Source organism: Equus caballus, chromosome 5 (assembly GCF_041296265.1).
Source record: "Equus caballus isolate H_3958 breed thoroughbred chromosome 5, TB-T2T, whole genome shotgun sequence".
In the NCBI taxonomy this organism is placed as follows: Eukaryota; Metazoa; Chordata; class Mammalia; order Perissodactyla; family Equidae; genus Equus; species Equus caballus.
The window spans coordinates 59,638,602-59,656,133 of NC_091688.1; the positions used below are offsets into that span (position 1 = coordinate 59,638,602).

The window sequence follows — 17,532 nt, forward strand, 5'->3', positions numbered from 1 at the left end:
GATGCATAGGGCAAGGTATGTGGGAAGGGTTGCGGAGTTTCCATGCTCTCTGAGCATGCCACTCTCCTAAAATCTCCATGAGTTCACCAATCCAGAAGCTCCTAGACAAGCTTCTTAGTAGTTTCTTGACTTGGCCTTTTGGTGTACTGTACAGATAGCGCAAACCTTGGTTACATATCTATCCATGAAACTTGTTTGGTGTCCTGACTTCTTGTGGATAACTTCAGGGCTGGCAAGGATTTTTATGTTGTAGGGCACTTAAATCTTTCCCTATAGCTCAATTAAGGGAGTTCAGTTTCAGCTTTTAACCTTTGTCTTACTTCCTGTTCCCAACAGTGGTACCAATAACCCCTGTGGTCCAATTGCAGCCATGCCTCACCACTTGGGCTTTGAGTTCCCTTTTGTTCTGGCACTTAAAAATTTTGTTTTCTTGGTTGCAGACTCAGTTATATATTTTTCGAAATACACTTTAATTTGTTGTATTTTAGCTATTTTTGTGTTTGAGTTGGGTATCAGGTGGTCTTTCCACATTTGCTTAGTCATCCATCTTGAATGGAACTAAATTCCACGTGACATGGCACTGTGGGGATAAACTAGTTTGTTGACTTGTGTATTTTGGCCTTTTAAAAAGAATCCCCCCCACCAAAATTACACATTTTAGTGTAAATTGTCATTTAAAAGACATTAATCTAACAGACATAAATGGGTCTCTCAGAACTTGAGCTTTGAATTATTGAAATCAGTTCTAGGGAAATGTATAAAACTAGTCAGCAGCTTGGGCTTTGAAGTTTGAGTTTCAGTTTTGTATAATGATCAAAATTCATCATAAGTAGCACTGAGTCATTGAGTCAGGAGCACACTCATCTGATCCATACTAATTACAAGGTGTACTTACTCATAAACTCAAATGGAAAATGGCTCTCATTTTCAAAGCAAACATTTATGTAATTTTTTTTTTAAAAGATTTTATTTTTTCCTTTTTCTCCCCAAAGCCCCCCAGTACATAGTTGTATATTCTTCGTTGTGGGTCCTTCTGGTTGTGGCATGTGGGACGCTGCCTCAGCGTGGTTTGATGAGCAGTGCCATGTCTGCGCCCAGGATTCGAACCAACGAAACACTGGGCCGCTTGCAGCGGAGCATGCGAACTTAACCACTCGGCCACGGGGCCAGCCCCAAACATTTATGTAATTTTTAAATTTATTGATAAATATAAAAGCAAATAGCAAAAAGATATCTAAAGAAGCTTCAATCTCTTTTTTTTTCCTCTTGGCAGTAAGACACCTTGGTGCTGGGTAATCTGTTAGACCTAAGTAGTCAGCATAGGAGTGGGGTTTGCTGATGTGTACAGACTTGAATTTATTTCCTTGTGACTTCTTTCATGCCTTAAATTCTGAATTCCAAGCTTCTCTGAAAATGTTTATGGCAAATAAGTTTTTCTCAGATGTATTGCCCCACTCTTTATGTACTGTGGGTTGGATTTCTTCTGCAGTGTTTTGGTATCATTTTGCATGTACATTTCTTGAAATTGCTTGTATACTGATTTGTGTGCCTTGCCCCTTCCTCTGCTTTAATTTTTTTGGATATTGTGCTTATCTTCTAAATTCCTTAATATTCTTTTAATGGGGTTTGGAATGAGAAAAATAAAAATTTGTGTTGTCATAAACTTTGATGTCACGTTGCCAGATTGAAGTAGAAATTTTAAGAATCTGAGAATCAATTTATTGAGTTCAGAAAAACCAAAACACCTGATATGACTTGTATCAAGTCATTCATTTACACAGGTGCAATGGGTACTTCTATAGTATTGAATGTTTCTTGCTTAGAACACAATGTCGCTTCATCTTTTGTATCCTTTAGTAAAAATATTCCTTAACTTTCTCAGTATTTTACATATATAATTATATGTATATACAGACATTTTTCTATATTTTATAAATTCCTATTCTTTTTTTCTTTCATTTGTGAACTTTGCACCTCCTGTTCTTGGTTTGCATGCTGTCCCTTTCCTAGTTGAGTTGTGAGTCCCCAAGACCACTCTCAGGCTCAGTGATTCTCTAGAAGGACTCACAGGATTCAGAAAAACTTATACTCAAGGTTGCGTTTTATTACAGTGAAAGGGTACAGATTAAAATTAGCCAAGAAAAAAGGTGCATGGTGTGACGCCCAGGAGAAAGCTGCTATAAGCTTTCAGGTGTCTCCTTTCAGGGGAGTTACACAGGGAGATGCTTAATTCTCCCAGTAACAATGTATGTGAATGTGCAAGAGTATTGCCAACCAAGGAAGCTCACCTGATCCTCTATGTCTGGGGTTCTTTTGGGGGGGATTAGTCATGTAGGGATTCAGCCTCCACCTATCTGGAGGACTGACACAACCTATTTGGATTCCAGCCACCTCCAGAGGTCAAACTGAATACAGCGTGGCCCAAGGCCTCAGGCATACAAAAACACTCTTATTAGGTATAGTACTCCAATAGTTCAGAGGTCATGTCCCAGGAACCAGTCAAGGGCCAGTATTAAAAGACAGGCCTTAGGATTATGCAGGGTTTGAGGGACCCAGGCCAGCCAAATAAACTCTTTCTTGCACACTAGTTAATGCATGTTAATTCTTAAAGACCATGTTTAAGTGTCACCTCTTCAGTGAAAACCTAACCTGATTCACTGGAAGAAGTTAGTTGCTCTCATATTTTTGCTCCTGCAATTACTTATAATTATCTTCTTTGTAGTTATATACTCTGTTTCTTGAAAGGTTTTTAACTCATGCCAACTCAAATGTGAAAATATTTATATTGTTTTCTCCTTTCTCACCATAACTGTTTCTTCCTTTGATTAGAAAAATTGTTTTTATGTATTTCCTTTGAACAAAATCTTTGTATGTGTTTTATATTATAAAAATATTTTGTTTTCAAATATATAATTATAAATTTGAGTTTAACTATGTATATGTTTACTGGGAGACTGATATTTCTACTTTGAGAATGACGTTTTATTTGTGTTTTCATTTGCCATTAGAACTATCTAAGGTTCTGTAGTTTGTGTGCTCAATTCCTGGGGACTCTGTTTACTCCTGGTTCGTGCTTCCTGTAGTTGTACATGGTATAAACTAAAAATTATATACTGGTCTTGAACTTTTTCTTGAAAGCAAGCATTGTGTCATTATGCTGTATCTTCAATTTTATGGCTGACACGTAGTAATCAGTTTGTTGTATTGGCTGTGGTGCTATTTTTTTAGTTCTTAACTTTAACTTCCATATGTTACCTCAGCAGGTTTATCTGTTCTGATAGATGCTAGAACACTAGCAGGTTAAGGCACAGATGATCTTTTTTCCTACATTAGCATGAATTCAAGTACTTCCGAACCAAGTCAGAATTTATAAGATGATAGATGTATTTCTTTTGCTGCTGTAACAACGTTGCCCTAAACTTGGTGGTTTAAAACATATATATATATTCTCTTTCTGTTCTGGAGGCTAAAGTTTGAAATCAGTTTTACTGGGCTAGAGTCAAAGTGTCAGCAGGTCTGGTTTCTTCTGGAGGCTCTGAGGAGAGAATCTATTTCCTTGTCTTTTTCAGCTTATAGTGGCCACCTGTATTTCTTGGCTTGTGGCTCTATCTCCAAAGCGTATTACTCCAATCTCTGCTTCCATTATTCCTTTCTCCTCTTCTATAGTCTAATCTTCTTCTGCCTCCCTCTTAAAAGCTCCCTTGTGGTGACGTTTAGGGCCCACCAAATAACCCAAGATAGCATTCCCATCTCAAAAGCCTTAATTTAATCACATCTGTGAAGTCCCCTTTGCTGTATAAAGTGACATTAATAGGTTCCAAGGATTAGCACCTGAATATCTTTGGGGGGCCATTATTGAGCCAACCACATACTGTAATAAAGAAGTACCTTTAAGTTTCATTTATTAGTGTTTCTCCTGTTAATGTTTGTTTTCCAGTCCTAAATAGGGTATCATTTTTCCAGAATAGAATAACTCAGTGGATTATCTCACTCATCTCTTTGTGCTCCTTTCTTTGGTCTTGTCTGTGACATATGGATGAGGAGTTTCCATATGGGCATCATGCACAATTTCCTTATTTTTTCCTGAAGAATATCTCTTAATGTTAACGTTTTGTGTTTTAGTTGGTGTAATACGGTGCCCAGTATGCCGCCAAGAATGCAGACAGATAGATCTTGTGGATAATTATTTTGTGAAAGATACATCTGAAGCTCCTAGCAGTTCTGATGAGAAATCAGAACAGGTATGCTTCTCAATTTTTCTTTATATTCCTATCTTGATATCAAAATGTAAACTATAAGAAAAACATGTTTGGATAGTTATGTAATGTGTGATAGTTCTGCTATAGTTCCATCTTTCAAAGTGAAAATAAAAGATATCTTTATTCTACACCCTCAGACCTGGTTAAATGAAACAAAAAGTCGTTACTTGAAAATTAAAATCTTTTATAGATTTTGTGTTCTGAGACAGATTTTTACCCATCTGAATGTTTGATCTGGAGGGAAAAGGATTTCGTTGAAGATAAATGGGTAACAAAATTTTATTCTAGGTACAATGAATTTGAGAGCAAGTTAGAAAGTTTTTACCTTTTTATTTTGATCTATATTTTGTAAATTTAATGTAGATTAGTATTTATTTCCTTTTTTAGGTATGTACTAGTTGTGAAGACAATGCAAGTGCAGTTGGCTTTTGTGTAGAATGTGGAGAGTGGCTATGTAAGACATGTATTGAAGCGCATCAAAGAGTAAAGTTCACTAAAGATCACTTGATCAGGAAGAAAGAAGATGTCTCAGGTAAGATAGAAGTAGTCTTAATGATTACTCTTAATCTCCCTGTTTTGCCCCATAACGTTTCTACTTATTCTTTATAAGCATTGGATACCAATGTTAATAAGAATTTCGAAAGTTAGACAAAAATTTTATTTAGTTTAAAAATATGTTTTATTTTGCTACAGAGTCTGTTGGAACATCTGGTCAACGCCCTGTTTTCTGCCCTGTACACAAACAAGAACAGTTGAAACTTTTCTGTGAAACATGTGATAGACTGACATGTAGAGACTGTCAGCTATTGGAACACAAAGAACATAGGTACAGAAGTCATAATTGCTTAACAAGAAATATTGTAAAAAGTTCTTGTAAACTTAATTATTCTTCCTAAAGCAAATATTTATTCCATAATTTTGTTAGCATTTTAATTCTCAATTTTGTGTATTTTATTTCTTAAAGCAAGATGTTTTTGATAAATTGTTTAATGGTTTCCACATTCACACCTAATTGTCTTATGAATATTTGTTAAAAATGTATCATTACATGGGTTCGGGTTTACAAGAATGGAGTTGTATTATTTCTTTGTTTGTTATGCATCTGGTTCAAATAAGCTTTTTTTTCAAGTGTGCTGTGGTCTTTAGGCTATGGGCTATCTAAAAAGGTAATATTCCCATGAGTATGGCTAACTGATATCCATTTTAATATCAAAGCATAAATATACTGATTTCATGTTAGATATACAGTTTGCAGAAAAACTAGCTATGAGCGTCTAAGTAAGCTTAGTTACTAATTCTTTAATGCGTTACTTTATATTTCAACCCTATTTTATTCTCAGAATTCAGTAGTATTCACTGGTTACATCTGAACTCTTCTGGAAAGATACTGAAATTTTTAGTCAGGTGTATAACAAAATCCTCCAGCAAATTTCCCAGTTTCTATGGCATCTGTTTATTACAATTAAAAAGATGGTCTTGCCTGCGTATAGTCCAGCATTTTCTAAAGTGTTGTTCTTATGACAGTTTTGCTAAATTGATGGAAATAGGTTTTATGAATGTCCTGCCGGAAAAGGGTAGGTTAAGTTAGATTAACCACACTTAGATGCGTTTCTTAATTGTAGGATATCTTAGAGCTTTTAATTCATTAGAGTCATTGGAATTCATTAGAAACCTCTTAAAGAGAGGATACATTAGTCCTAATTACTAACAATTATTGCATCTGTATGTCCTAGGCACTTTTCTGAATGCTGCATGTTCATTTAATTCACACCAACTGCCCGTGAAGTGTTGGTACTGATATCATGACTGTTTTAAAGGTGAGGGAGCCTGTTCACAGAAAGCTTTAGTAATCTGTACAAGGTCTTATCGTAAGTGATAGAGCCAGGATTTGAACACAGGCAGTCGGACTCCCGATCTATTTTAGCCCATATTCTCATTTTCTCCCATATAGTATATAGAGTATAGAATACAGTAGATATGGAATCTCTCAAACTTGACCACATAAAAGTAATGCTCTTTGTTCTTTTGCAAGGCACCTCTCACTGTTCCACAGAACGTTTGTTTAGAAATGCTACTTTACACTTTTGTATCCTTAATTTGTTCCAAATTTTTTCATCTTACATGCAAGTTGGTTAATATTTTACTTGAAGTGACTAGTCTTGTGGATGCCTTCACTTCAGGGCCAAATATTACCATTGATTGTCTTGTAATAATATCAGTAAGAGATTACCTTTCTCACAGCCGCAGTCAGATCTTTGAACAGTTAGATTTCTTAGAGCTTTTTAAATTGATGGTGAGAAGCAAAAAGAAAAGGATGGTGACATCCTTTTTCCCATGAAAGAATAGCTTCAGTCACCCCTCCTTCCCTTTCCTTCCCTTTCCTTCCCTTTCCTTCCCTTTCCTTCACCATTTTCCTTTACCACTTATATCCAAGTCCTAATTATCTCGTAAATGTTTCCTCCTTTTTCTTTAGTTCACACTTTATATTTTTCCTAGATAAACTATTAAAGAACCCATGTCATTGGACTTAAAAACCTATTCCTGTTACTACATTTACAGCTGGTCTCTCCCTACTTTGAGATTTACCTTGTCAAATTCATTCTGTCCATGTTGCTGCTAGGATTATTTTGCTAAAGTATAGTTGCTCTCCACCTCCCCTTTTTTTCAAAGACCCTTCAAGTGGTCCCCCATAGTCGAAGTTTAAAGTGTTCAGTATACTATACATTATTGAGTCTTACGAGAGTCTTCATTATCTGTATGAAGTTAGGAAAGAGTCCATGAGACTGACACGAACTGTAGAGTTGAGTAAAACCCAAACAGGGGAAAGCAGCATGCCGTTCAGCTCATTGGTATGATTTGTTATTACCTTCTTCAGTTAGAGTAGTGGCCTTCCAAACAGGATGCTGTTGGTGCACCTTGGAACTGCCATCCATAAACCAAGTAGCTCTCTCTTGGTTTTTCATAGGGCACCACCCATGTGCTCACAGGATTCAGTATCTCCTCTGGTGGTTCCAAAGTCATAGTTAGGGGAAAAGAGGCTTCCTGCGCATAGGTATGATAAAGACCTCTTTGCATCTTCCTAGTTGCGTGTTTCTGCATGAACTATTTTTATTTATATGGAACTCATGTGGGCGTTGCCTTCCTTATTAGAGTGTTCATCACCCAAGACATTATGAATATTTCAGGTTTCAGGGTTATGTCCTTCAGTCATAGAGTCAGTCTCAATGCCCAACAGCAAGCCAGTAATTTTCTCTCAAATAGTGTATGTTTTACCAAGGCATCCAGAAATTTCTGGTGCAAAATCCCAAAGGTTGATATTGACTGGTACTCACAGGCTTTTGCCATAAACTCCAGTCTGTGTAAGTACGAGTTGCCAACACTTCCAAAATTAATCTGAGTGTGGATCATAGAAGCCCAAAAGCCTTGTGAGAGAGACTGCTTATTGAAATTGAGACAAGGCCTGCCTTTCTTCAGGCCCCCATTTAAGTACACCCTTCTGGTGGGTAGTTGTATTGATTAGTGGTAGTAATATTCCCGGATGTGGAATATGTGTCCTTCAAAATTCAAACAACCAAACCAAATCTTGGGCTTCTTTTTCTAGGGGTAGGTGGCAAATCAGTTTATTTTTCACTTGTGGAATGTCAAGGGTAGCTCTTGCCTAGGTTATTCCTGAGAATTTCACCAGTTTGAGGATTTATTAACAGCCTCTGTTGGTCATGTGTATCACCATTGCATTTAAGTCAGTCCTACCGTCATCTTTAGTTTCTGTATTATCCTGGTAATGTCTATATAGTGTATTATAACACTCAGGACCTGTATCAAGTCTAAGTCCCTTCTAACCAAATTATGCTAGTAAGCTGGTGAGTTGAAATAACCCTGCAACAACATAGTAAACATAAATTCAATCCTTCCCTGTGAAGGAAACTGTTGTTGGCTGTTTTTCAAGATCGAGGCAGAGAAAAAAACGTTTGCAGGATTGGTCACTGAGTACCACTCTCCTTAGTCTGCTATTATTTTTTTATACTGTTGAAACCATATCGGGGACTGCTGATGCTTTGGTGCCACTACTTTATTCAAGCTTTAATAGTCTACTGTTAGTCTTGATATGCTGTCCACTTTTTTCACAGGCTGCTGACAGGGTTATTGTACAGAGAATTCATTGGTACTACCACTCCAGCTTCTAATTTGTCGTTAAAGTGGTAATCTCTTTTTGTCCACCAGATAGCTTCTGCTGTCTCAAATTAACAACTTCTGTGGGCTTGGACAGTTCTAGTGGTTCCCATTTAGCATGTCTAATCAAGACTGAACTTAAGGTGAACTTACATGCCTTAGGTTTTACAGTACCAGTCAGACATATAACACCCATCCCAATAATATATTCACGTAAAGGAGATGTAACCACTTCACATAAAGTCTGTTCACACGTTCCAGTTTTCATCTAAACTTTCACCTAATCCTATCAATCATTGCCTGTCCTCCCAATCTAACCTTAGCCCCTATTAGGACTTCAACGGGTTTTAGAATCATAATGGGCTTCCATGTCAAGGAATCCCAGAAATGTCTCTTGTCCACCGTCTGGCTGTTTTACCCACATAAGTGCATAGTGCCTTGATTCTCCAGCTGGGGGTTGAGCCAGAAGACCCTGACCTCTCCTTCAGTCTGCAATTCGATTAATCCATGAACAATCATCCCAGGCAATTCAAGGTCAGGTTTCTCATTGTCATCTTTGCCTTCTGTCTTTTAAAATTTCTTCAAACTGGGGTATAGACAGCAGTCTTATATAGGACCCTTTAATGTTGGGGACCAGCAGTGGCTCCCATTGGTCCACCCAACTTCCAGTAGTGCTGCATTAAAACCTTTGTTTCCACCCCATCAATGTCTGCTTTATTCATCCCATTTTTTTTTTTTTAAAGATTTTATTTTTTCCTTTCTCTCCCCAAAGCCCCCTGGTACATAGTTGTATATTCTTCGTTGTGGCTCCTTCTAGTTGTGGTATGTGGGACGCCGCCTCAGCGTGGTTTGATGATCAGTGCCATGTCCGCGCCCAGGATTCGAACCAACGAAACACTGGGCCACCTGCAGCAGAGCGCGCGAACTTAACCACTCGGCCACGGGGCCAGCCCCTATTCATCCCATTTTTTAATAGCCATCTAAAGATTTCCATCTTCCTTGACTCCTCCCTGTGTCTTTTCCTGTTTTCTCTTGAATCACTCTAATTTTGTTAGCATCTCTAAGGCCTGTAAAGGGAAGCTGAGACAATAAATTTGATAAGCCTTCTCACATGCTTGCTAGATTTTGTAGCAGTAAGATTACACGGGGTGCCCATGTAAAAGGGTCCCCATTAATCACAGTATTTACTGTGACTCGAGTAAGAGGCATGCTCAATAGATGAATATCCCGATCTTCAAAATGCCCTTCCAGCATGGCCTTCATAAGAAGCATATCAGCCACTCCTTCTGGGGAGTTCCACTTGGCATTTATAGGAGGACAGTCACCCGTTTCAGGATACATAAACTTTACAGGGCTTTTTATCCAGGTCACCCGGCTAGCTGTCCCCTTGGGAATGACCTGCCGTGTGTCCGGATTATGTATAGCCATCTGTGGTTGTTCACTGGTGAGCTGTGGGTCTTGCATCAAGACAAACATTGCTCTTCAAACCACTCAAAACCAATGATACTGCCTTCGAGTAATGGCTCTCTCAATATTTTAGTAAAGATTTTTCTTCAGGAAGCAGACAACATCGACCCACAAAATGAAACACTTCCTTTGCACTGTATTTGCTGATTTCATTAGTTTCTTGGTTTTCTCTTTCTCAACCTGGACTACCTTCTTGTGACCAGAGGTGGTAGAGGTGCTGTCTATTTTCTTAGCATAATTTTTCTCTTTGGAGTGGCCCTGAGGCTGGTGGCCATAGCTCATAGTGGCTGAAATCTGAGCTTTGCCCAGTGTCAGGATCTGTCTCAACACACTCGTCTATTTTCATTTTAGTTACTGCAGATAACAGTAAACAATAAGCAGTAAGTTCCATAACTAGCTTGTTTCTTATCAGTTTGCATTTCTTTCTTTATCCATGAGTCAACTCCTAGACACTCGGGTCTACCATTTCTAAATTCCTTTGGTAATTCACCTCTAGTAACTGCAGCTGCAGTTCTATACCATGAGTGACTAGGTAGTCATCCAGGAATCAGAGGTTCCCCTGTCCTCTTATCCTTCCTCTTCCAAAACCACATTTTTCTGTGAGTCAGGGTCATGCTAGTGAATCCCACTTCTGAGGCCAACTATGAAGTTAGGGAACAAATTCCTCCTCACTTCTGACACCAACTGCAGAATTCAGGGTCCCCAAAATCACCTTCATTCTGACACCAGTTGCAAATTCAGGATTTCCTAAGACTATTCTCAGATTCAGTAATTTGCTAAAAGCCTTGGACAACTTGCTAGAATTCACTGAAAGCTGTTCTGCTGACGGTTATGTTTATTACAGTGAAAGGATACAGATTAAAAACATCCAAGGGAAAGACACATGGGGTAGAGTCTAGAAGAGTTCCAAATGTGGAACTTCCAGTTGTCTTCTCTCAGTGGAATCCTAGACATGGTGAACTCCTCCTAGCAATGATGCATGACAGTATGCATGGACTATTGCAAACCAAGGAGACTCACTTGAGGTTTGGTGCCCAAAATTTTTATTGGAGCTCTGTCATGTGGATATGGTTCACAATCCACATGACTGACCTGTCTCCAACCCCTCCTGAGTTTGAGGTGATACCATGTGACCCAGAACCCCTACTACAAATCATGTTGTTTGCATGTGGCCCAAGGCCTGAGGTAAACAGAGATACTTTTATCAGGAGAACGTTTGAAGGGCTTAGAGATGCCCTCCCAGTAGCTGAGGGCAAAGGCCAGACTTCTTTTTGGGCAAGGTTAAATTCCTTACTACACAATCTATCTCTTACTTGCATTCTTACAGTAGGAAACCCCCTGTTTTAAACTTCTCTGTCTTTACAAATGCTGTTTCTTAACTTATATATCACCTTCCTTATCTGTTAGGAGAACTATTTAACCTTAAAATCAGTTCACTTCTGTGTGTTATCTTCACTAACACTTTCTGTTCCATCCTTCCCACCCCTTTTCCCTGTCTGGACTTAAGGCCTTTTAAGGATAGATCTTTAAGAGGCTCAATTTCTTCCAGGCTTATTGATCAGGTTGGGTTTCCCACCTCTTCTTGAGTCAGTTATGCAATTGTGATAATTTATATTTTCTTAGAAAATCATCTATTTAGTAGAGATTTTAAAAACGTTTTCACTTAGAATTAAACAGCATTAAGATTTTACAAAGACTTATGATTGTACCTCTCTCTTGTTTATAATGTTATATAGCTGAGTTTACTTCCTTATGCTTTATTAGCCTGGCCATAATTTGACTCTTTTATTGGTCATTTTAGTGATCCAGTTTTTGAAGGCATTTATTCTGTTCTTTAAAAGTGTTCTAATTCTCACAGTTCTCTTTTATTTTTATTCTTTTCTTAGTTCAATTTTATTGTACTTTTCTTAGATTCTTATGTTGAATTTTTAGTTTATAAAAAAGATATGAATTTTCCTTTGGTTAAAATTTAGCCTCATTCTAGAATCATTATTGTCTTACACAGTCTATAATTGTAATTTTGGGTCCCCCCCTTTTTTAAACAGATAATTGATACATAGTGTAGTGCTAAAGATGATGAACTCTGGTATATGTATGTATCTTTTAAATGGAAAAAATGTAGTACCAACTTTATAAAGTGGCTGTGAAGATTGAATGTGAATTGTACCAGTAAAGTGCTTGGCACAGTAAGTGCTCAATAACAGTATAGCCATTAATAGCTATTATGACTAACATTGTGACTTACACATTTTCTTTTTTCTATTTTTTTAAAAACTCTTTATTGAAGTCTTTGGTTTTCTTTATGACATTGGAAGTTGTTCTCAAAAAAGAAAGCGGCTACAGAACTTTATGCAATTTTGTGCCTCAAAGCATTGCATGGTTTCTAGCTAAACAGGTTATCCCTCCTCCCTCTAATAATTCCATTCACAGTAAATGAATAAAAACGTATAGACTTCTAAAGACCGAGAATGAAAGAAGAGATACCAATGAAGATTTCAGTTAATTTCCAAAAGTAGGGAAATGGGTTGAATAGTTGGTAGATCTGGTAATTGACCTAGTAGAGTTGAGTGAACTACACACAAGGGCATGCAAAGGAGATATAAAGGAAGCCACTTGATTTATTTCCCAGAAACGTGTTATGGCTCAGGATCTAGAGGTGATAGGGATCACAAAACGTAGGCTTATCTCTGGGTAAATAAAATCAAAGGCTCTGGACTGAGGATATTAGTTTTAGATGGAGAGTGGGGATTAGGTACTTGGCTGAAATTGGGGAGATTAAGTGTAAATCTGCACTCTCAGCTGTGGAACCTGCACTTCCCTTGACTTGCTTCCAGGTTGCCAGTAGCGACACTTTTCCATCTCACTAGTCCTCCCTAACACCCTCTCTGGAATTAGACACTCTTTTCACTTTAGAGAAGGTGAGTGATCAGAAGAGGTTTCTAAATGTTGACATTTGGGGTTCATTTCTAATTAAAAAGATTGCCGTATACTGAAGCCCACCAGTCCATAATTCTGCTCTCTCTCACACATGATTCCAAGCAGTTTTTAAGTATATTTAATTATGAATGGATGGGAAGGATCATCTGACATTGAGGAGAGCCATTGCCATACATTATGGGATTTGTTGAGAATTCTGAACTTCTCTCTTTTCTGTGACGTTAAATATAGAGACTGGAAAGGCTAAATATTTCCTTTCTTAACATTCCTGGTGTTAGGGTGGCTCTGATCCACAGTTTATGCCCACAAAATACAAGTGGAATTCTGCTTAGTGGATGATTTTCAGAAAGCATTTGCTGATTTGTCCCTGACAAAAGGGACAAATGTTGCTGGTGTCAGCCTTTTTCTGGCTTTTCCCTTCCTTTAATTTGGATGTGATGCCTGGAACTGTGACACCATTATATGCTTAAGAGGGTAAAACCAAGATCATCTCAGAGATTCTAGCTTTGATGTTGTTGAACTGTTGATCTAACACCATCAGCTGTCTATGTTTGGTCTTATTGTATGAGCTGCTATTAGTCTCTAGAGCTGAACACGTTTTTGTGTTTTTTTTTTTAAAGATTGGCACCTGTGCTAACATCTGTTGCCAGAAGTGTTTATTCTTCTCCCCAAAGCTCCCTAGTACATAGTTGTATACTCTAGTTGTAGGTCCTTCTTGTTGCGCTATGTGGGATGCTGCCTCAGCATCGCTTGATGAACCGTGCCATGATGGGCCCAGGATCCAAATCAGCAAAACCCTGGGCCGCCCAAGCGGAGCCTGCAAACTTAACCACTTGGCCATAGTGCTGGACCCCTGAACACATTTCTAATTGACACAGCCCCCCACATGAAAGAGACCAAGGAACTCTGAAAGAAAGGGTGCAAAAGGACATAAGATAATATAGGAACAAAAGGAAATGCAAAATCAATCAAAATTATGACATCCTGAAAGATATGACAAACTCTTCGTCACAAAATAAGGACAAAATCTCTGCAAAAGGAGTAATTAAAGTAAGAAAGAGCTCTTGGAAGTATGATAGCTGAAATAAAAAACTAATAGGTTTGGTAGATAAATTGTAGTTGGTCTCCTAGAAAATAGACAAAAAGAAAATTTAAAAAGAGATAAGAAAATTATAAGAGATCCAACAGCCAAATAGTATGAATTATAGAGAAAAAGACAGACATTATCAAATAAGTAATACAAGAAATTCTCCTAAGAACTGTAGAGTTGCCAGTTTGAAATGACCCTTTTAGTGCCTAGTACACTGATTGTAAAAAAAAAAAAAAAAAAGACCCTTATCAAGGTATATATCATTATAAAATGACAGTATGCTATGGATTAAAATCAAGATCAACAAAATTTCCAAAGAATAGAAGTATTTGACCTGCAGTGAGATGGGAATCTAAATAGGATTTTAAAAATAGCAATTATCAGGACACAGAAGATGCTGGAATAGTGACTTCAAAAGTTCAGGGGTGAGAAGGAAAGATTTTCAACCTAGAGTTCTATAGCTAAACCATTAATCAATGTGAGAGTAAAATATGGATTTTTTCAGCATAACAAGGATTCAGAAACTGCCTCCCATGTGCCTCTTTTGGGAGAACTATTAGAGAATGTGATCCACAAAAATGGTTAATAAACCAAGAAAGTGAATGGGAATGCCCAGAAGGACAGCTGTGCAGTAGCTAGTTTAGACTGAAGTATGAGGACAGAGGACCCTATGAAGGATGTCTCCAGGAAAAAAGTGCAACTACTTCTGTTAAATTTGTTATGTGAGGTCATTTGAAAAATAATATTGACAAGTTTTTGACATATCTGATGGAACATGAGAAACATCAGGGTATTGGTACATTGAAAATTAAGAAAATGAGAACAAAGGAATTTATTAATTCCAGAAGAAAAAAAGTTCTACGAGAAAAATTATTCTTATTACACTTCTTGGCTCATCACTGGACAATATTTACATAGTCATTTATTAATTCAACAATTATTTGTATGCCTGCTGAGTGCCAGGCATGGTATATGTCACTGAACAACACAAAGTCACTAACTGTCCCTAGGGACTTAAGTTTTCGTGGGTAAAGTCAAGGAAATAGTATATATATCAGATGGTGATTGTCATAGAGAAAAATTAAGCTGGGCAATTGAGACAGGGCATGTGAGCATGGGGCTGTGAAGCTTTTTATTTTAAATAGGGTGGTTGAAAAAGGCTTCAGTGATAGGGTGGGATTTGAGAAGAGACTGAAGGAAGAATGGGAGCAAGCCCTGCTTAAATTTGGCAAGGGGGAACATGTTTCAGGTAGAGAGAAAGCAAGTGCAAAGGGCCAGAGATACTGGCATGCTTGACATTTTTGAGGAAGTGTATGGTCTGAGTAGAATGAACAAGGGGAAGAATGGTATCAGATGGGGTCTGAGGAGCAGAAAGGGCCAAATTATTTAGTGCTTTGTAGACTGTTCTAAGACTCTTGGCTTTTATTCTTGAGTATGAGCAGTGGAATGATTTGACTGATTATTGTTTTAAAAGGATCTTACTGGCTGTGATGAGGAGGGATTAAAGGCAAGGACAGAATCAGGAGACTAGTTAGGCTGTTCTCAATAATTTAGGCAAGAAATAATGGTAGCTTAGACTAGAATGCTAACGTTGGAGATAGTAAGATGTGATCAAATTCTCTATGTATTTTGAATTTGGATTTGACACCTGAAACTGTGATGTGTGGATTTGCTGATGTATGGGTTGTATGCGATAGAAGAGGTATCAGTAACACCAAATTTTTTTTTTTTTTAAGATTTTACTTTTCTGTTTTCTCCACAAAGCCCCTGGTACATAGTTGCGTATTTTTTTTTTAGTTGTGGGTTCTTCTAGTTGTGGCGTGTGGGATGCCACCTCAGCATGGCTTGATAAGCGGTGCCATGTCCGTGCCCAGGATCCGAACCAGCAAAACCGTGGGCCGCCAAAGTGGAGCACGCGAATTTAACCACTTGGCCATGGGGCCGGCCCCATAAGTGTTGCAATAACACCAAAATTTTGGGCTTTCAAGTCACCAAGAGTAGGTGGAAGGGTAGAATTGAATTTACTGAGGTAAGGAAGACTAAGGGAAGACATGGTTTGTTAGGTGTGTTTAGGGAATTGGTAGTTAAGTTTTGGCCATAGTAAATTTGAGATCCTATAGTAATGTGAACACTGACTGTTTTACAGTAAAGTTAGATTGGGCATGATAGGAGAAGTTAGGGAGGATGGTACGTGTATAAGTGTGAATTCTTAACTGTCTGAAATTGATTAAGCTATTTAGGCTTGTCATTTTAGAAGGTATCCCATAGACCTTCTGCCCCCATCATCACAGGTGGAGAGGGTCCTCACACTCAGTGTGCCTTCTCAGAATTCCTCAGTTCCATTAACTCTGTCAGCATGGAGCAAGATGGCATCTACACATTTGGAGTGAATTTGCTTCTCCTGAAATGAGAGTCATGAGTGAACCTGCACACTGTAAGACCACACAATTCTGACTCTTCTGTCCTCATCTGGGGGCAAAGATCTGGTTGATTTGCTGGAACTACAAGTTCATCTCCGTTAACAGATTACAAGAGGAACCTCCAGGCCCTACTCCTCTTTACTAGCACTATTTGCACCCTCTCTATCAGTATGTGCTTTGAATCTACTAGGTCTAATATTATTATGTTCTTTATCCCTATTTGTCACCCAAAAAAGTCTCACACCCCCAGGTCTCCTCTCATGTGCCATACCCTGATTCCCATAAGGCTTTGCGTGTGACAGTTCTCTCTCTCTCTCTCTCTCTGTCACTTTGTTCTCTTGGATTCATCGTTTGTCATCAGGAGGATCTCTGTATCCTCAGCCTCTTCTTTGATCCTTTTCTCTACCTTCTTTTGCTGTAGGGAGACAGAACTCTAGGGCACTGCTTCCCCTACAACCCTCTTAACTGGTAGCAGTTTTTTCTTTGATATCTTATGTGTCACTGGGCCTTGAGTTGTGAGATAGGTCTTCTCTTTGCTAATTTTTAGACCATTCTTCCTCCTTGCTCCCAAAAAAATCTCCAAAATTTTAATCTCATGTCATCACTTGTACCCCTCCTGGTGCTGTCATAGAAGAACCCTTGGGTCATTCCACTTCATCTCTTAAAGATTTTAGTTCCTTACTCAGTGATAATCTGTGGAACACTACTGTTGTCTTAATTCCTGGCAATTTTAATATCCACAGATTGGATCCTTCAGATACCCTAGCCTTTTTTTTTTAAACTTGGGGTTTTTTTATTTTGGCAAAATTTGTATACAACGTTCTATATATTTCAGATGTACAACTTTATAATTTGATATTTGTATACCCTACGTGGTCATCACCACTGTAATAGTGACCATGCATCACCATACAGTTGATCTCCTTCCCCCATTTCCCTCTCCCCCTGTCCCTTTCCTCTCTGGTAATCACCAGTCTGTTCTCTGTGTCACTTAGTTTGTTTTTGTTTTATTTTGTTTGTTTGTTTGTTTGTTTGTTTTTAGATTCCACATATAAGTGAAATCATACAATATTTGTCTTTCTCCATCTGACTTATTTCACTTAGTGTAATACCCTTAAGGTCCACGATTATAATCACGGTCTCCAATTTCTCCCGTCCTGTCTTAAATATACACACCTGACTGTCATCA

At 38.1% G+C, this 17,532-nt stretch overlaps 1 protein-coding gene across 3 annotated transcripts in view; it reads left to right on the top strand.

The window, feature by feature from the left end:
* Nucleotides 1-17,532, top strand: part of TRIM33 (tripartite motif containing 33) — a 116,264-nt gene that overhangs the window by 46,405 nt on the left and 52,327 nt on the right. For all 3 annotated transcript variants that reach the window (XR_011438752.1, XM_023641382.2, XM_023641383.2), the window contains exons 2-4: nucleotides 4,123-4,241; nucleotides 4,647-4,791; nucleotides 4,953-5,085. Coding sequence is in view for 2 of the 3 variants with exons in the window: in XM_023641382.2 (XP_023497150.2) it covers nucleotides 4,123-4,241; nucleotides 4,647-4,791; nucleotides 4,953-5,085 (397 nt within the window). In the remaining variant the exon portion in view is untranslated. The remainder of the gene's footprint in view (nucleotides 1-4,122; nucleotides 4,242-4,646; nucleotides 4,792-4,952; nucleotides 5,086-17,532) is intronic.